The sequence below is a fragment of the Marmota monax genome, unplaced genomic scaffold (assembly GCF_021218885.2).
Source record: "Marmota monax isolate L192 unplaced genomic scaffold, Marmota_monax_Labrador192_F-V1.1 WCK01_AAM20220418_F8-fsc00051, whole genome shotgun sequence".
Lineage (NCBI taxonomy): Eukaryota > Metazoa > Chordata > Mammalia > Rodentia > Sciuridae > Marmota > Marmota monax.
Window position 1 is genome coordinate 14,739,683 of NW_026695202.1, and position 20,986 is coordinate 14,760,668.

The following is a 20,986-nucleotide window of genomic DNA, read 5'->3' on the forward strand; positions in this document are numbered from 1 at the left end:
TGACTGAAAGGTGAGTGGTCGCGACGCCCAGGGCCACTTGCAGGAGGGCAGCAGAGTCCGCAGGGAGCACACACAGCAAGTGGGAGGGATGCCCACTCAGGGCGACCTGAAGCAGCCTTTCTTCAGCTTTTCTGCAGGCCTCTCTGTAGCGGGAGTGTCCAGCCTGCCTACTCCTGGCTCCCTTGCCTGCTCTCCTCCTTTTCTTGGCCAAGACCAAGAAAAATGGAGGGGGGACATGCCGGTCAGAAACTCCTCACAGCATGTCTTCAGGGGGTGTGACCGTCATTGCTGCCTGTGCGAGTCCAGGGGTGAGCTTGTCAATGGCAGCAGCCCTGTGCCATCCACCCAGCTGCTCGGCCCCTGTGCATGCGGGGCCTGGCGGGCTGGGCTCTCAGCTCACTTCCCAGTGTGCTGGCTAGCCTCTGGTGGGCAACGCAGCCCTGACTTTGACACCACCTGGTGTCTGCAGTGGTCAGCGTTATGCCTACTAAAAATGAAACTCCACTAAATGACTGCTTCAGTAGAGTAACTGGACCTGAGTTGGGCGCACACACCACAGCCTTTGCCCTCTTACCCAGGAGGCTCGTCCTGAGCCTGCGTGGGGCCAGGCAGCCTGGTTGGAAACCCTGGTCCACTAGCCAGGTGGCTCAGGCTGGCCCCAGCCCCAGGCTCCCTCTCCTTGCCTGTCAAATGGAGATGATAATGTCCACGTCACACGGGTAGTGAGAGGACCAAGTGTGTACCTGCCAATCACTTTAGACAGGGCGGGCACACAGTAGGTGCTTAATATTATTCACTCAGAGAGGCCAGTCACACAGTCCCAAGGATTACAGTCATCTCCCTGTACCTGGTTTCACTTTTATCCTCGGTCAGCTGTGGTCAGTACAACATGGTACAAGAAAGTATTGAAAGAGAGAGAGAGAGCAAGAGAGAGTGCATTCACATAACTTTTATGGAAGCATATTTATTAATTTTTTATCATTTGTCGTTATTTATCTTTTACTGTGCCTGATTTATAAGTTCAACTACATAACAGGGGAAAAGGCCTATAAACACGCGCTGCTTCACACCATTTTGGTGGATGGCAGACACACAGAGTGGCGTGCACTTGGCTGTATACAGGTTGTGTAAGTACCCTTGACCCACCATGTTCACAAAATGACGAATGGCTGGGATGCGCTCCTCGGGTGGGGCCATCAGGGAGCAGCATCTGGCCGTGGGGACCTCAGCCTACCCTTGTCTTCAGGCATCTGAGGGGAGGGGGCCTGGGAGCACATCTCACAGATAAAGGGGACAGCTGTGTTTAAAGTAGGTAAGACACCCCAGAAGCACCGAGCCCACGCCTCTGAATCCACAGTGGGAGTGGAAACCCCAAGCGATGGCAGCCTAGACTGACAGCGGGCACACCGCCAGCCTTGAGGCCATGCCAGGCAGGGTGGGCTCCCCGCGTGAGCCCTAGAGCTTGCACCTTCCCCTGGGTCGGCACCTGGGACGGTGATGCAAAGTGATGCTCTAGGTAAGGAAGCTTTGGTACAGGGCCCCACTGGAGTCTAAGGACAAGTAATTCACCCTACTCATCATTTACTAGAGACTCAGTTACCAAAAATGCTTAATAAATAACCAACGAGGGAAGCACTGCTTTCTCAAATAAACGTTACGGCGAACGGACTGAAGTTCACAGCAAGAGAAAGCCAGTGGCCAATCCACGGCGCGGCCCTCGCCCAGCACAGCAGAAAGTCAACAGCGACTGGGCAGCTAGGAACCGGCCCTGCTGCGGGCACCACGTGGCTGAGCCGGTGGCCTTTAGGTCAGGGTGGGCGCTCCAGCAAGTGGGGGTATGTGGTAGCTGCATGGTTGATGCAAGTCCCACCATTCCTAGTGGCCCTGCCGCCCTCTCCCTGCTGATGGCCCTTGGCTCTCTGCACTGAGATTCGTTTGGCACCAAACAAGCAAGGCTCAGCTTTTGAGCTGAGTCCTGCATGCCCCAGCATACAGCAGGAGCTCAAAAATGTTCGCTGGATGGATAAATGGGTGACTACAGAGTTTTTATTGGTCTTGCTCTGAGTGTTAGCTTTCTTAGAAACAATGAGCTTTTCAATGAGAAGGGTTTCAGATCTTACAGTGTTGGGTATCAGTAACGCTTTCTTCAACGCCATATAGCTGCTGTCTTCACCGTGTCTAAATAACTTGGTGACAATATTTTCCTTCTGAGGTTGGTTTCTTGAGCCAAGGCTATAATGGATTAGGAGAGAAATAGGAGAAAGATTATATTCTTGAACTTCGTCCTTTCTTAATGCAAAAAACAAGCACGTCACAACAACTATAATAATACTTTCTTTGTAGACGACTCTTGCCAGAAGTGGAAAGTGCCTGTGTCGTCCCACTGTCACTCAGCCGCTGTGGGTGTGATCCTCTCAGCATCCATTAGTGGCACCATCCCCTTGCCCTGCCCCCATGCTGGTCAGCCATCTTGCAAATCTGTGATTCTGACTTCAAAAAAGACCAGGAGAGAGACCACAGATCGCCCCGAGACCGGCCATAGACAGCGTGTCATAGCTCACTCACCCCGATTCCAGGGACTCACAGAGTGGCATCCCAGGAGCAGGAAGGGGCTCCGAGTAACCGGAAGGCTGATGACCAGGGCAGTCACTAAATACTAAAGAGACTCCAGAGAGGGAAGGGACCCAGGGAAACGGGCATTGCCTGTGTGGAACATTTTGCTTTACAACAGAGCTCAGTGCTCTTGGTGCCCATGTGACATCAGGAAGCCTGGGTTTTCTCTTAAGCTTCATGGGGGGATCGATACAGAATGCAGAAGCAAAGGACTTCTGAGAACGAGCGTCTAAGTTCCAAAACGCCCTGGTAAGTCCTCCCTTGCACATTTCTGTGCCCCCCACCCCCAGTCTGTACGGTTGTGTGAGCTGAAGTCACACACATCTGAGAGGGACGCAGACACGCCCAGGACCCAGGACACCTGTGCCTCACAGTGCTTGACACCGTCAGCACTGTCCCCTTCCATGGGACTTAAGGGCACACCCAGAGCTCGGGGCACCACGGGAGGCGGTGCTCTCCGGGAGCCCTCCAGCTCCCTCGCCACCCCCGCCCAAGCATGAGACTCGCTCACCGTCTCTTCAGGTCCTACTTCTCCCAACTAGAAACTAGAATCTTAATTAAACCAACCTTATAGTTCAAAGTATTTTAAATAAGAAAAATGTATGAAAAATAATCGGTATGTAAAAGTTGATAATGATTCAATGGAGACTAATTGGTCATTCAAGAAATGGAAAAAAGAATCACTCAGATGTTCTTCAACCTTTTACATATTATGATTTGTGTAACCAAATTTAAAGTTTCCTTTTTTACATACCTACTTGGTTTTTTTGAGGAAACCATATAACTGACTTCGAACTCCTGAGGCTCATTAAATGATGCTAAAAAATGTTTCCAATTGATCTTACTGGTGGTTTTAAGTCCAAATCTAGATTAAAAGAAAGCAAAGATATTAAACATTTTTTTCTATAATACCACACAGATTAGATGCTTAATATTGAATTGAAAATGGAAGCAATGAATTTATATGACATTTCAAACCCAAGGTAAACAAAATCATTTAGTAAAAGAGTACTACACATTGATTTTTTTTTAAAGTAAGTAAAAAACAAACAGATCCCGCCTCCACGCTCTCCGTCTCCATGTCTGTTGGTGGTGGCACATGCCAGGAAGGAAAGAGGGGAGCTGGTTAAATTCCAAGGTCCACTTTGTTTCAGGCTCATTCAGTGGCTGTGGTCAGTAGGCCCCTAGGTGCTCATGTCCTGACCCTCGCATCTGTAGACACCTCACCTTACCTCACACAGCCAAGGGACTTCATCCACGTGTCAAGGGTGGACCTTGGGGTGGAGGAGTACCCTCAGTTAGGGGGGTGCCAGCTAATCATGTGAGTTCTTAAAAATGGAGAAAGCTGCAGCCAGGAGAGGATGTGGCATTGGTGGCTGGGAGAGGGAGGAAAGGGCCGAGGAGCAGGCGGCCTGTAGAAGCCACAAAATGGGAAATGGATTTCCCCAAGAGCTCCCCCAGGGCCCTGCGACTTCTGGATTCCAGCCCTGTGAGTGGGGATTGGGCTTCTCAACTGCCAAACATTAAGATGATAAATTCAGGTGGAAGAAGCCAGGAGGCAGCAGTAGAAAAGCTGTGCAGATGAAGTCTCAGCAGGAACAAATAATTGGAAAACTGCTCAAAAACAAATTTCCAAAATCAATATGTTCCCATGACTCAGGGCCCAGTGTTTTTGGAGTCACATGAGGCCAGCAGGAGCAGCCAGCAGGAGCAACCAGCAGGAGCCCGTGCAGGGTTCAGAAAGGCCCGATTGCAACTCCCACTCCGTCCCTTCCGGCTGGCTGACCAGGCAAGTGGCTTCCTTCTCCCATCCTCTGTTCTCACCTGTAAGAGAGTGGAGCAGTGGGCCCCGGAGAAGAAGGACAAGGGATAAAGAAAAAGCAGGCTTCTCCTCCTCGCAGGCTGGACGACCCACAGGGGTGTCCACACAGCCTGACCTTCTGTGTGGTCACCCACACACTAGTATCGCCCCATCCATCCACAGCAGGAGGGCAAAAGCTCATTTTGGTGAAGACCCTTGGACTATAGCAATGAGGCGCCAAGTGGGCACGAGACAGGCTGCCCGGGTGAGCGCTGGGTAGACGGACTGATTACCCCATGCAGGGATTAAAACCTCCAGGAGCGCGAGCAAGAGGAGGTTGCTGGGGAAGAACTTTCAGTGCTCCACAAACTCCAACCCTGAGCTGAGGGCAGCCAGAGGCTGTCTGCGCACCTGAAGCCTGTGTAAGGAACTGGTCCCACCTGGGAGGCTGTGTTCTGAAGCATGGAGACGGGGTCTGGGGCCTGACTCCCTATTTAACTTCACTTGAGCTCGTCTTCCATGATGATCACGTGAAGTAAGTTTTCTTTCATTATCCTGAGTTTGCTCACCAGCAGGAGGACCTCGGGGCAGCTCCCTCTCTAGCCGGTGCACGGTGCCATGTCCCCGGAATTGCCCTGGGGCAAGCCAATCAGTGACAAGAATGGCGCGTGGAGAACTGCAGAGCTGGAAAACCTCCCACCACCAGGAGATTAGGACCAGATGGTCATTTGGCCACAACCTCCACCTGTGAGCAGGTGCCCACCAGCCTGTGATCACCCACCTCCTATAGAATCCGTCCCTAAGGCAGCTCCTGGCAAGATGGCCCTCTCAGGGAGGGTCCAATAACCCGCTCATCCCGATCCAGTTCCACCCCCTCACCTCTGGACCAACTGGCTTCCCTTGTGCAGGGAACAGAGTGAGCCGTTGCGTAGTGACAGTTCCTCTCAAGGGTCTTGACACGTATCCCCTACGATTAGGATAGTGATGTGTGTCCACCTAGAAATCTTGCAAGTGAAAGGGGAGCTGCCAGCGTGGATTGGGGGTGGGGCACTGGCTGGCTTCCCCATCAGTCATCAGGAAAGTATTCCTGGGCTTCCAGAGGATGCTTTGAGGGCAAGGGCAGGTGCACACAGACCCACACTGGGCATCACAGACCCACATGGGGCATCGCAGTCCCAACTGAGAGGGCCACCGGGAGGAACCAACAGACTGAAGGGACCGTCAGTCAGCTGGGAAGGAGATGCACTTGCCTTCATCAAATGTGAAATCCAAAGCTGGCCAAGGCTTGGTTGGAAAGAAATACTTTAGACTCTCGCTGGGCCCAGACCCTGGGTGGTACCATCTAAGAACTCGCGCCCATCTTCTTCCTCTCCCTCCTGTGCAAGGTGGACACAGGGGAAGCTGCCATCGTGCCCCTTTGCTCTCGCCTGCAATGCCCTCACAGGTGGCAGGAGCACAGTCCACATGAAATCCTGCCTACGGGTGTGAGTGCCAGGACTCAGGCATTTCTAAATGGAGGTCTTGGTATGATCAAGACCACCTGAGAAGGCCAGGTCTGCCCATGTTTCCTTCAGGAAAAAGAACTAATCTGCCAGCAAATGAAACAAAGTAAGGAGCCTGAGACTCAGTCTGGACTGTTCCATGGGCAGCCGGCCAGCTGTCCATCCACCACACAGCACCGAGCGCCGGTTTTCTCTAACACGGGGTTTTGCAACCATCTCCTAACTAGTCTCCCTGTACTTGTCTTGCCTCTCTCCAATGCTCTTGCCTTACTCCATATTCCCGCCAGCCAGAACTTTTTGAAATGAAGATCTGATCAGATGACCCCCTTGCTTAAAATCATCCCGTGCCTCTCCACCACTCCTCGGATAACACCTGTCCTGGAACTTCCAAGCTGCGAGGCTTGGCTCTGCTGGCCTCTAGCCTCCCCAAGGCACCCGCTGCTGTCTGAGCCAGCACATCACCCTTGCAGCTCCTCTAAAGGGGTCTGCTCCTCCCTCTCCTGGACCCTCTATGGGCTTCCTGTGCCACTGCCACATCCCCAGTCCTTTCCCATCCCCCTTGTGGTGCGTAGTCAGATCTGAAACCAGCCTCGCTCATTCCTCCCTGACCCTCACAACAGTGCTTTGGACTCACCCACCGTCTCCCTCCTGGTCATCACCCACCATTCAGGATCCAGAATAGAGCCCCTGACCCTTCCAAAGCACTGTTACTGACCTGATCAGAGCAGCTAATGGTGGGCAGAGGTCATCACTCCTACTTCTAGCACGTGTTCATGGCAGTGAGGAGACCGACGAGTGGATTTGTCGGGCACTGAGACAAGGTCAGCTAGACAAGGGTCCTGGGTTTGGTGTGCTACTATTCACACACAAAAAAATGTTTCCTTCTTACACAGTTTTTCTTTCCCAAACTTTGATGTAATTTGACAATATTAATTTCCATCCTAAATTTCAGCAAGTTGGAAATTAATTTCCTATTATAGGAACATTATGGCTACTGTTAAAAATAGAATCAGCATCAATATATTGCTTACCAAATTGCCTTTCTTTTTAGGAAAAATACCAAATGAGATCTTCCCTTGGTACCAGATATTAAAGTAAATTAAAATGGATTAAAAGTTAAATTTAAAACTGCGACACAAAAAAACCTAGAAGAAAACCTAGGTATATACTTATTTGATACTTGAATAGGAAGGAATTTATTCTTAAATAAGAAACCCTAAACTATTTAATTATATCAAAATAAAAAATGTTTGTAAAACAGAAATATCAAACAGCCAAACAACATTATCTACTGTAACTATGCACAATAAACCACTAACATCATCAAACAAAGTGTTTATTTTGGAAATTAATATGAAAATACTAAAACCTGACTTCTTCCAGTAGTGGTAGCATAAGATTCTATAGGATCAACTTTCCTGCAGGTAATCACTGTGCACTCTGGGGTAACACCAAAAACAGCTGCAGGAGGCACGGTGAACAGAAGCAGGAAAGGCTGGTGGGAATCCACGCTGAGAGAGGGGAGGTGGGCCGCTCTCAGTCCTTCCAGCCTCAGGCTAATACTGCAGCATGAGGTGGGGCACGAGCGCCAGTTCAAAAAAGTGAACTAAAAAAGAAGCCTTTCTGTTCTGGAAAGTAGAAGGCCAATTGCTGGTTACCTGTGGTCACTAGGAAGAAAGTCCTAGAAGGGAAAGAGCCAGACAGGAATCCCTTCATCTGTCTCACCACATTTCTGCCTGGCTCCTGAAGCTCACATGCTCAGAAAACACTCCAAATACCTCAGATAAGCACAAAGGAGCTGAACTCAGATCAGGACTGCCACCAAAGAAACAGAGTGTGCAGTTTGAGTCCAACCAATACAGTGGCTAAACCAAAATATACTAAATTCATTAGGAAAGATATTCAAATTTATTATCTCCTGAATCGATCATTCCAAATTTCTAAGATGCATTCCAAATATAAACAAGAAAAATGGAGCATACACTAAGGGAAAAAGAAAATCAACAGAGATAACCCAATGTTAACGCTAACAGACAAGGATTTTAAAAGCAATGATAATAACTGTCCCTGATGAAATGAATGAAAATATGCTCATAATAAGTCAAAAGATAGGAAATCTCATCTGAGACTCAAAAACATGCTATAGAATACCAGAGGGTCTAATATACATGTATCTGGAATCACAGAAGGAGAGGAGAAAGAGAGTGGGGAAGAAAAAATATTTAAAGAAACGAAGGACAAATTTTTCCAAATTTGATTAAAAATATATATCTACAGATTTAGGACACAACACAAACACCAAGCAGCAGGACACACACAACAAAGCCATGCAAAGGCACAGCATCAGTGCTAATTTGTAAGTCAGACTCAAAGGTGACTCTTTTTTTTCCTAATTTTTTTTTAGTTGTAGATGGACACAATACTTTTATTTATTTGTTTATATGTGGTGCTAAGGATGGGACACAGAGCCTCACATGTGCTAGGCACGTGCTCCACCACTGAGCCACAGCCACGGCCCTCAAAGGCGAATCTTGAATTCTACAAGAGAAGAACGACCCATTACACACTGGAGCAGGAACTGAAGTGATTGTTTCCATCCAGAACAACGGAAGGCCAGCGGTGGGGACGATGCCAGAAAGCGCTGAAGGAAAGAAATGTCACCCATGGACTTCCTGTCCAAGAAAATATCCTTCAGCAACGAAAAAGAAATTAGACATTCTAAATAAAAAGAAAAACAAGGTGACCCATCATTAGCCACCAACAGCTCGGCCAGGGAAGTCCTCAGGCTGAAGGGAAATGACAGCAGATGGCCTGGCTCCTCAGAAAGGAAGGAGAAAGGGTTGGAATGAAAAATGTTCGAGAAGAGGAAGGACTCTTTGCTATCTCTTAGTGTACCTATAAATCTACAACTAACATTGTCTTGTGGGGTTTCTGCACAGGCACTACATCCATAGTGTAAATGGCATGGCGGGCCGAACAAGACCTATATGCCTGCACAGGTTCTGTTTTATGTGAGTGGTACAGGATCAGCTCTATGCAAACTGGAACAAGTTAGGAGTGCTTATTATAACCTCAGAGCAACAACGAAGAATGATGCAAAGAAATATACCTAAAAATAACAAGAAAATTAAAATGGAATATTTAAGATATTCAAATCATCTAAAAAGAAGGCAAAAGGAAAAGAATAAAGAAAAAACAAAACAGAAGAAAATTTTTAAAAACCGAGGGGACAAAGAATAAATGGAGACTCGAACTAAACATCTGAATATTCTTTTCAATGTTAATATACCATATTCTTCAACTGAAAAATAGAGATTATCAGAATATAATAATAAATAATAATAATTTTAAAAATTTTAAGTTGTAGATGGACACAATAACTTTATTTTATTTATTTGTTTTTATGTGGTGCTGAGGATTGAACCCAGTGCACTTCACATGTGCTAGGTGAGCACTCTACCACTGAGCCACAACCCTAGCTCCCAGAATGGATTTTTAAAGATTTAAATTTATGCTTTAATAAAAGAGTCACATTTATAACATAATAAACCTAAGTTGGAAAGAACATGACCTTTAGCTAGGTGATCAAGGTTACCGTCAATAGCAAAAAGTCATACGGATACCAAGCACCCTTGGAGTGATGTGGTGACCATGCACTTCACCTCTGTGGCCTTTCTCACAAAAGACACGCTACTGCTGTCTAATCAGCCAAATCCCAAAGTAAAGACATTCTTTAAAATTTCTAACCAGTAATCCTCAAAGCTTGCAAGGTCACTAAACAACCAGATCCTGATTAACTGTCATAATCAAGAGGAGTCTAAGGGCATCCCAAAATGTAATGGGGCATCCCAAAATAATGTCCTACAATAACAACAACAACAAAAGATTTTAGAGAAAAACTGAGGAAATATGAGTAATTTAAGGGCCTTAGTTGACATATATATCAATACTGATTCATTAATTGTGAAAGTGCAGTAATGAAAAACGTTAATAACAATGGAGTCAGCTGAGTGCACTAGAACTCCACAGGCTACCTCCACAGTCATTCTGTTAACGTAAAGCTGCTCTAAAATAAGTGGTGTTTTTTTTTTTAAAAGATGATGAGAGAATGTTACAAGTAGCATTATGCTGATACATCTGGCAATAAGATGAAATGGATTATTTTGAAAAACACAAATTACCAAAATGACCCAAAAAGGAGGAGAAAATTTGAATAGATCTATGTTAGTCTTTTCAAAATTTAACTTGTGACTTAAAATATTTCCCCAAAGAAAAGTCCCAGTGCACATGGCTTCTCAGGTGAATTAAATTGTACATTTAATAAATTAATGCCAGTCTGATGGCAGAGTTCAGGAAGGAAACATTCCTCAAGGCATTTTTTGAGACCAGTGTTACTCTGATCCCAAATCCAGAGATTTTATAAGAAAAGGCACTACTAGGCAAATATCACTCCTGGAAAAACATGCAAAAATATTCTTAACAAAATTTAGCAAGTAAACCCAACAATATACAAAATAGATAATGAGGTACAACCAAGTGAACCTTAATCCTAAGACACATAGGTTGGTTTAACTTTTGAAAAATCAATGAATGTAATTCACCATATTAGTAGGGTAATGGAGGAAAAACTTATTTATTCATCAAAATTTATTTGGAAAAGTATTTTTAAAAATTCAATATATATTAACATATAAGGAATAGAAAGAAAATTCCTTAAATTAATGAAAGACATCAATCAAAAATCCATCCCAACAGACTGCACAAACCCCAACACAGGAATACGAGAAGTATGAAAAAACGAGACAACAGGATCCTCCTGAAGTTAATAATTCACCTGCAACTGACTCCAAAGACACTGAAGTAGATGAAATGCCAGATTAAGAAATCAAAAGAATGATTAGAAAAATGATCAATAAATTCTGAGAGAACACAGAAAAACAACTAAATGAATTTAGGAAGTATACAGGATATTAATGAGAATTTAACAAAGAGATAGAGATATTGAAATGAAACCAAGACAGAAATCTTGGAAATGAAAGGCACAATAAATCAAATAGAATGTTCAGTGAAATTCTCTCTGATAGACTATGCAGAAGGCAAATCAAGAGCTGGAAGACAAAGTGGCCTTGAATGGGCCAAATCACATCGTGTGCATGTACGAATATGTGGCAGTGACTCCCCTGTCACACACAGTTAGAATGCACCAATAAAACACATGGGGAAAGGTACATGAAAGGCCAATATCACATGAAAACAGGGTCAGTGCCGTTAAATCATCAGCAAACTGCAACTAACACCCGAAGGAGACCCGTCTGCACATCACCAGAACAGAAGACGGAGGCACCTGGCCAGCAGTGGAGCCGTTGGCACCTTCTCACTCCAGGCCAAGGCGCAGGGCAACACGGGCACTTTGGAGAACAGGCTGATGGTGCCACAAGTGTAAATGAATGCTCGCCACACAATCTGGTGACAGCACCACTAGACATGTGCCCATGAGCCACAAAAACACATGTCCACACAAGACCTGTTCGTGGGTGTTCCTTGGAGCATCTCCCACGCTGGCCCCAAACCCAAACCAGCCCAACGCCCACCAGCCAGGGTGGGACTAGTGGAGAGCAGAGCATGCAACACGAGGGTGAGGCCTGACCGGATGGCCCGGGAGAGGAGTCCAGCCCAACAGCACGTCTGCGGGAACCCACCTCTGATAATGACAGTGACGGGGGCAGGTCAGCGGTGACCAGAGGACCAGGTTCCCATTGCCAGCACAGCAAAAATGCCCACCTACACCCGAATGACTGCCAAAGCCCGTTAAACTCCCATTTAGAAATGAGTTTATTTTCTATTAAATACACTTCAATGAAGCTGGGGTAACAGATTTTAAAAGCAGAAGATAGACAAAGAACACGAGCAAACAATTTAGAGAAGTACATCTGACTTTTAAAAAAGAAAATCACATGACCCCAATAGCAATGGGGACATGCAAATCTAAGCGACAATAAGAAACTGACCTTTGCTTATGAGATTAGCAAGGGTTTTTAAACAGCGATATTAAAGGCTGACACGAAGCACCCTCATGAACCTCTCTGTTGACAAAGCATTGTGCGGCCACCAAAAATTCATTTCAAACATTTTTCAGTGACATGATATGAGGATGGCCTTAGGCCTGAGCCTAAGCAACTCCAATTAAAAAACTCCAGTTTGAAACCGCAGTCTCACCTGGAGCACCTAAAGGAGCCCTCCAGTGTGGCCCTCAGGCACAAACAAGTTACTTCCTCCAACCCTGACAAACTCAGAGTGAGGTCTAGGGGAGGGAGAGGTGGAGGCCCTGGGGCGGACTCTCCCTGCCCAGTCCCTGGAGCCCCCCTCGCTGTCCTCTCCTCTCACTCTCACCAACCTCGTGCCCACTTCTGGACTGGTCTGGTAGCGGATGTCCTGGGGCTCTAGGAAGATACGCGTAGGCCCAAGTGGAGGAGACAGACCTGAGACAGTGCGAGGCCTGCGTTCTGCAGAGTTCCTAGGAACCCGGCGGTCTGTGGCATGTTGGGTGGGAACATTCCCCCAGGTGAAGAGTGCCACTGATCACAAAGGAAGAGGATGGGCTGGAAGGGTGTCCCAGATGGGGGACAACTTGCTCCTGCTGCTCTGATCCATTTGCAGGTAACTCACAAGGTTGCAAATGTGACCGAGGCGTAGACAGTACCATCACTTACAGGTGGTCCAGGCTGGAACGCCAACCGCTGTCCCGCGTGGGCCTCTGACCCAGGTGCCCAATGCTACCACCGGCACCTGTGGTGAAGGGAGGCTATGTGGGCCCTTCCAAAAACCTCACAAGGAGTGCTTCACACAGACCCCTAGAGCTGGGACACAGGGCCCTGCCCTCAGGCCTGGACAGTCTGAATGCCTGACCACAAGACAAAAGTGACCGTGAACCCATACCACCTAGGCTAAACAGGGGAGTCACAGAGCTGGATGTGACACTCGTTTACGTGGAAATGGCCTACGAGAGGCCAGGCCCACGCGGGTCTGAACAAGGCAAAGAGTACATGTGAACCGGCCTGAGACGTCCAAGGCACCCGCTCCTGCCCCCAGGGGCTCCCTCCACCCACACCTGCACCTCAGGAAGTTCCTCGTGCTTGAGTGACAAGAAAGATCCGGGCCTGGCTAGCAGATGGCCACCCAACATGCTGCCCCACCTCCCAGGAAAGCCAGTCCTGCCCTCAGGGCCCTGCCCCAGTGGGGGGGGGGGGGCAGAGACCAGTGCCGCCAGAGAGACGGACCTACCCGAAGAAGGCATGACGCTCTGTGTGGGTTTGCGGGCAGTGACAGCTGGCTGGCTGGTCAGGGACTCGGGGAGAATGAGATTAAAAGACTGGGGACAGAAAGGCCTGGAAGAGGCCCCCAGTGGACCTCAATTACAGCTCTGAAAGAAATGTGTGTCCCATGCAGATGCCCCTGTGTAGTGGCTCCTGACAGGGAGGAAAGTGACTTGTGTTGTCACTCATCACCCCAAGTAACCCAGGGCTGACATAGCCTTCCAACAAAAATGAGCATGGCCAGTCGCAGGAATGGCGGCAGCAGGGCAGGTTGAAAATGGATTCCTGACCTTGAGCTGAGCTGGTGCTGCCTGCCGAGAACCCACCCTGCCAACAGCAGAGGCCAGCTGCGCCTTCCTCTGGGTGGACTGTAGAGACACCTGGCCAAGGTTACACCAGATCCCTGGTGCAAATCTGCCTCCCCTGCCTGATGTGTGTCTCCACACCCATCACCTGGGGACCTCCAGGATGCTGCCCTGTCACCCTGACGTCCAATCGCAGCACAACTTTCAACCAAGGGACCCCTCTGCCTTGAAGAAGGGTGGCGATAGACTCCTGCTGAGAGCCATAGCCGAGTCCGAATGACGCATGGCATTTTTGCCAGAACGGAGTGGTTGAGAGGTGACGCCAGCAAGTCATTGAGATGATAATGGTCATGTTAAGCTGTGTATATTAGACCCCTGCTGTCCACCTCGGCCTGCTACTTTGGAGTTCTCGCTCTACTTTGGAGTTCTTGCCGGGATTCACAGAGAGTTCCCATTGGTTGGGGAAGTGCTGGAGGAGGGATTTCCGGTTGGTGGTTCCTGGAGGAGCAGCATGGCGTTCAGGAGAGTTCCCGGGAGCGTGTGTGTGGAGTGTGCTGGGGGAGTTCAGAAATAAAGTTTGTTCCTGCTTCAGTGGCTCGCGATTTGTGCCCAGCCAGACTCGGCAGACTCCATGCACGTGGCCAGTGGTCCTGCCCAATCATTTGGAGTTGATGATTTGACAGATGGCTGCAGGCCTTGCCCATAACGCCAGTCCAGTCCTCCTGTGGGGGAGGGCACCGTGCCACAGGACACACACTGTGACTTGATCCAGACACCGTGGCCCAACAGAGACGCACACCAGGACTGAGAACTGTGGAAAGGCAGGCTGGGCGCCTCACCAGGGAACGATGCTGTCCAGCACAGATGCTGGCAGGGAAAGGGGCCACAGAATGGACGGTGAGAGACTGTCCACAGGGACCTCCCGATGGGACAGCATGAACTTCGGCAGCTCTGTGCAGGGCGCCTCTGTTTCCCTCCTACCACGGCCTCCAATGGGAAGCCAGCAGTTCAGATCCTGGGCGGGGACAAACCGGCCTCTCCAGGGCTCTGAGTGGCTCGAGGTCTTCACTGAAAGGACAAGGGTCCTCTGACCTGAAAGGATGCTGAGGCTCCTACTGGAGACTGTGCTGAGACCACTTTCTGCTCTCTGCTCTGCACAGTGCCCAGGGGTGGCTTCAGCTGGACTCTCACACTCCTGGCTTTCAGCTGGGCTTGGCTGGCACCGGGCACAGCAGGTGGAGGGTGAGGGGCTGAGTTCCTCCCAGCCTGCTCCCTGCAGGCTGCGGCTGGCCGGGCTGGCATTCTCCCACAAAGCCTGTCTGCTGCAGGCCGGGGACCCTCCTCCAGCCACAGCTCTTGTTCCACTCAGGAACTGCCTCCTCTCCTGCCCCTTAAGGCGAAGGAAGTTCTCCTGGCTTCCCTTCCCCCTGGCCCCAAGCTGCTGCCTCTGGTGCTGATTTCACTGCCTCCTGTCTTCACATGGGCCAAAGACCCTTTCAGAAACCTGTAAGAGTCAGGCAAAGTGGCACCCATGACTTGGGAGGCTGAGGCAAGAGGATCAAAAAGTCAAGCCCAGCCTGGGCAATTAGTAAGACTCGCTCTCAAAATAAAAAATAAGAATGACTGGCCATCTGTTTTCTGCCTGGACTCTGGCCAGTGTGTGGCCAGACTAAGATCGCAGTCAGGATGTGGAGCCGTCTGGTACCCACAGCACCCTCCTGCTTCTCCTCTGAGCCACACCCCCTGGCCCAGCCCTGTCACTCAAGACCTGTTCTCCTGTGTCACTGTGCTGCCTTTCCCAGATGTCACGTAAACGGAGAGATCCTAGAGCCAGGGTCAAAGGGGTTTAGCAATGACCGGAAACATCTCCCAGTGTGCATCCTCCCTCACACGTCGGGGCTGAGTGGCTTACTTCTCCTGTGGCACAGCGCCTGCCAGGCCACCGGGCCACCGGCGCGAAAGGGGAAACCATCAGCAGGAGACGCTTCTGACTGAAGACCAGCTCGCAGGACAGGTGGACAGACACCTCTCCACCAACGTGCTAGGTCATTCCATCCTCTTCCTTAAACTCATTCTTCAGATTTAACACTGGTTTATTTTTACTAGATCTATTTTATAGAAAAGTCTAGGCAACATTGAAAGGCACAGATGTTATAATGAAGGTAAAGTTAGCTGTGCAATTAAAGCCTAACATTCATTTACATTTTTTCATTAAAAAATATATATATTCCATTAAATATATATGAAAGCAGCTTTTAAAGTCTCTATAAGATTATTTAGATCAAGACTTTATGCTTTATTACCAAGTTGTAGGGTTTTTAATTTAACACCTAGATGTTGACTATTAAAAAATAACAAACTCAAATACACACCTATCTTTTTTTTTTGTATTATCTACTCTTAAATTGGATAGGAATAATTTCTCAAATCATTCTGCATGGAGGTAGGTTTTGGATTTTATTTTCCTTCCTTCCTTATTCTTCCCCATATTGTTTGCCTTTAGGAAGAAACCTAACATGTGTTTTCACTTTATTTCTTAAATTCAAACGCAGGCCTTTGACTTTTCCTCATGATCCAGTTTTGTGAGTCCTGATGTGCTCAGATGCACGTGGACTCCTGTGCTCAGCGCGCGGTCCCCTCACCCAGGGACCCTCTGCTGCCCTTCCCCTGGTTCCTGACCTGGCAAGTCACCGCCCCCTCTCTGCCCGTGGTCTTGCCTCTCCCAGCACGCTGGACGTCGGCGTCCTACTGTGGCAACACTTGAGGCGGCTCCTTTGGCATCTCGGAGGGGACGGCTGTGTGTGACAATGGTCCACACCCTCTTGTGCTGACCGGCATCTGCTGGATGGTGTGCAGGTCAGGCACCCACCTGCCGAGTTACTGCTGGGCTGCTTCCAGCTTGGGATGATCATGAATAGAGCTGCTATGAATATTTATCATAGATTTTTTAAGTTGTAATTGGACACAATACCTTTATTTTTATTTGTTTTTTTTTTATGTGGTGCTGAGGATGGAACCCAGCGCTTCGCACATGCTAGGCGAGCACTCTATTGCTGAGACACACCTCAGCCCTTATCATAGATTTTTTTTTAGTGAACTCTTAAGTTACTAAAAGTCATACAAAATTTGCCCAGCTGTAAACATGGACTCCTCCTGGTAAGTACACGGAAAAAATCATAGAAACGTTAAGCCTAAATTTAGATGAATCTCATGATGCTCTTAGTAAAAGGTAGGAAGAAGTTAAGGGTGCCCTCTCCGGGCAGCCTCTGTGTCCCCCCCCCCCGGCCCCACCTGCACATCAGCCTGGCCCACCCAGCCAGGCGACCCCGGCCCCCACTACTTCTACCTCTTGCTCTCGTTCCCTGCCTGTTCTTTCCTCGTAGAATCCAGTAGGATCTCCCTATCAGTCCTAAGACCTTAACAATCACCATTTAAATCCAAGAAGTAGGTTACAACCAAGCAACTGTGACAGTATGGGGAACTTAATATATGTATTCTCTAAAAGTATAACAGAAAATAAAAAGGACATTTTAGTACAATGGATGGACCATTAAAGATAGAACCTTACAAAGAAATGTCCTTGGATAGAATAGGAAATACAAATTGGGACAAAATTTAAATAAGAATTTAAGATATGGCAAAGCAGACCTTCAGGTGACGGGGAGCCACAGGATACAGAGAAATGTCAGGATAAAGAGAAATGTCGAAAATCCAGACAGCCTGTCAGATCCCATGCACCAGTCGGCAGTGATGGCTATCCTGACCCAAGATGACCATCTTAACAAACCCCAGAAGCCGTGACGCAGATAGCCCAGATCCTACCTGAGGACCTGGGCAAGGTGTTGGTAAACTTTAAGAAGAGCAAGAGAGCCGTCTGCTGCAGGGGCTGGTCTGTGAAACAGCTGGGCCCCTGTGAGGTGACCCTCAGGCACCTGAATGAGAAGAACTGGGAGAAAACCTGGGAGGCTGTGAGCCGTCTGTGACTCTGCAGCAGGAAAACTGCCCTGGGGGACAGTCCAGCTCAATGGGAAACCGAGGCAGAAGGAGAGGGAACGGAGCTGTGGCAGCCGGGAGCCCGGCCTGCGCTCTGCTTGGCTGTTGTCTGGTGATTTCCCCAGACATGGGCCTGTCTCCTCTCAGTTGTGTGGACTTCAGCAAGAAATGTGGTATGATTTGGGCACCGAAAGAAGCCACAGAGAAGTAGGCATGAAACACAAAGAATAAGGGCCACAGAGGGCAGTGTCTTTTTAATGAGCTTAATGAATGTTAGATACCTTTAAAATAAAACTGTGCAGAAGGAAAGGGTTATTTAATAAATGGTGATGGGAAAACAGATTATCTATTCAGAAAAAAAGTGTTTTCTTTTAATTTGGATACTCAATTTATATTACAATGGATTAATGGAATTTCTTTTTTTTACAGAATAAGAGAAGCAAGCAGTACAGAATGGAGTTTATAATCAAGGCTGGGTGAGAATGATGAGTTAATAGATTTTAAACAAGAGAAGACATTCCAAAAACAAAAAAAGAAAGATTAATATATTTGATTATATTAAATTATAAACTTCAAAACGATGAGGCATCACATTAAGAAAGAAATTGAAAGCTGAGAGAAATGGCTGCAGCACTTAGAATGCAAAGGGTTATCTTTTAACAATTATCTAATTATAAAAAAAATTAACCAAAAAAATTAACTCAAAAAACAATCCATTTGGGCCACTGCCAATTAGAGCATGAAAAAAATTCACACCAAGGGAGACACAGTCAGTGCACGGGCATGGACATGTCCAGCCTCTGTATCAGCCCAAAAATATGAACTAAAACAAGGCACTACTGATATCTGTTGTCAACATTTTAAAGCAACGTTAATGTTCAATGCGGGAAGGAACATGAGACTAGGACATTCGCACAATATCGACTGCAGTCCTTACAAAAATGCACAAGGGTGACAAGGAGCCAGCAAGAGGGCAGACTAGGAGGGCAGCCCGAAGCCCCGGCACCCCATGTTCTGGTGTATCGTGTTTCCATTTTTATTTGTGCCACACCCAGGAGTTCAGCAGCACTTGGAGGCCTCAAAGCCCACTCCAAGACTCTGCCAACCCCAAATGATTTTGGCAAAGAGCAGAGGCTAGATCTGCTGCAACCAGGAGTTCCAACGGTCTTCAGCCCAGCCTCAAAGCCCACCCCACGGCACCGCGTGGGCAGGGAGTGAGCCTCGCCTGTGCTCCACTGAGCCAAGCGCAGCTCCTGTCCATCCCAACCAGAGGCTCCACCTAACCCCGGGGCCCTGCTGCCACCCCACCCAGCTGCATCACTCAAAGAGCAGGAGGAACTCGGGAAAACTCACAAAACATGAAAAGTAAGGCTTATGATCTTGAACAACTAATGGGCCAATGAAAAAATTAAAAGGGAAATTAAAAAATATCTCAGGGCAAATGAAAACAGAAACACAACATACCCAGACTTTCAGATACAAGAAGAGCAATTCTAAGAGGAAAACCTAGCAACAAAAGCCTATACTTAAGAAAGATTTCAATAAATAACTTAATCTCACCCCTCAGGGAAATAGAAAAAGAACAAACTGAGCCCAATATCACCAGAAAGAAAGAATTAACAAAGATCAAAGAATAAATAAATGAAATAGAGGCTAGAGAACCCATTTTAAAAGATCAATGAAACTAGGGACTGGGGCTGCAGCTCAGAGGCAGAGCACTTGCCTTGCAAGTGTGAGGCACTGGGTTCGATTCTCAGCACCACATAAAAATAAAAGATAAAAATATTGTGTCCACCTAAAACTAAAAAATATTTTTAAAAAAGATCAATTAAACTAAGAGTTGATTTTTTGAAAATATAAACAAGATAGGAACACTTCAGCTAGACTACGAAATGAAAGAGGAGACACTGCAACTGATATTACAATTGTACAGAAATTCAAAGGATCGTGAGAATACTATGAACCAAAGAAACTGATTACCTATAAGAAATGGACAAATTCCAGACACATACAACCTACCAAGATCGAATCATGAATCTATAGGACATTTGAACAGACTAATAATGAGTAAGGAGGTTGAATTAGTAATAAAATTCTTTCATCAATAAAAATCCCAGGACCTGATGGTTTCACTTCTGAATTCTATTAAATATTGAAAGAATTAAATTCTTCTCAAACTCTTTCCAAAAAATTGAGGGGGAAATACTTCCAAACTTCTCTTACAAGGCCAGCAATACCCTGATACCAAAGCCAGTCAAGGACATCACAAGAAAAGAAACCTACAGGCCAATTTCCTTGTTGAACATAAATGCGAAAGTTCTCAAAACAAAAACTGGCAAACTGAATTTAATAACCCATGAAAAGGAACATTCACTGTGATTAAGAGGGTTTAACCCCAGATTCAAGGGTTATTCAACATGCTAAAAAGATGGGATACATCGCATTGACAGAATAAAGAATAAAAACTGTGTGATCATTTCTATGAATGCAGGAAAAAAAAACACTTGACAAAATTCAACATCCCTTCATGATTTATTTAAGAAAAAAACAACACTCAAACAATTAGATATAAGAAATGTACCTGACCACAATAAAGGCCAATGATGAAAAATTGAAACACTGTAAGATTCAGAACAAGGCCAGGATGCCCGCTCCCCCACTTCCTTTCAACAGAGTACTGCAAGTTCTTGCCGGAACACTCAGGCAAGAGAAGAACTGAAAAGCATCCAAGTAGGAAGGGGAGAAGTGAAATCGTCACTGTTGGCTGGTGAGATGATCTCATATATGTAAAATCCTGAAGATTTCTCTCCCCCCCCACCTCTCTCTCTCTCTCTCTCTCTCTCTCTCTCACACACACACACACACACACACACAGTTAGAAGTAATAAATGAATGCAGCAAAATTGCAGGATACAAAATTAACACACAAAACTCATTATCATTTCATATACTAGTAATGAACTATCCAAAAAGGAAATCAAGAAAATAATATAATTTTAATAGATACTAAAAATATTTCAGAATAAATTTAGCCAAGGAGGTGAAAACAATTATATATATATATATATATATATATATATATATATATATATATGTAATATATATATGAAAAAATTGAAGAAAACACAAATAAATGGAAAGATATCCCATGTCCATTGATCAAAAGAATTAACATTGTTAAAATATCTGTACTATCCAGAGCAATCTACAGATTCAATCCAATTGCTATGAAAATGTCACTTTTCATAGAAATACAAAAATAACCCTAACATTCATCAGGAACCACAAAAATCTTCAAATAACCAAGGCAATTACAAAGAACAAAACTGGAGGCATTACATTACCTGATTTCAAAGCAATAGTAATCAAAACTGCATGGTACTAGCATAAAAATAGACTCATCAACCAATGAGACAGAACAGAGGACCCACTAATGAAGTCACGTGTTTTTGACAGAAA

At 46.6% G+C, this 20,986-nt stretch overlaps 1 protein-coding gene across 1 annotated transcript in view; it reads right to left on the reverse strand.

Moving 5' to 3' along the window:
* Nucleotides 1–20,986, reverse strand: part of Efcab6 (EF-hand calcium binding domain 6) — a 192,422-nt gene that overhangs the window by 109,224 nt on the left and 62,212 nt on the right. The window contains 2 exon segments of the mRNA XM_046429560.2: nt 2,121–2,232; nt 3,368–3,478. Of these exon segments, the coding sequence (XP_046285516.1) occupies nt 2,121–2,232; nt 3,368–3,478 (223 nt within the window).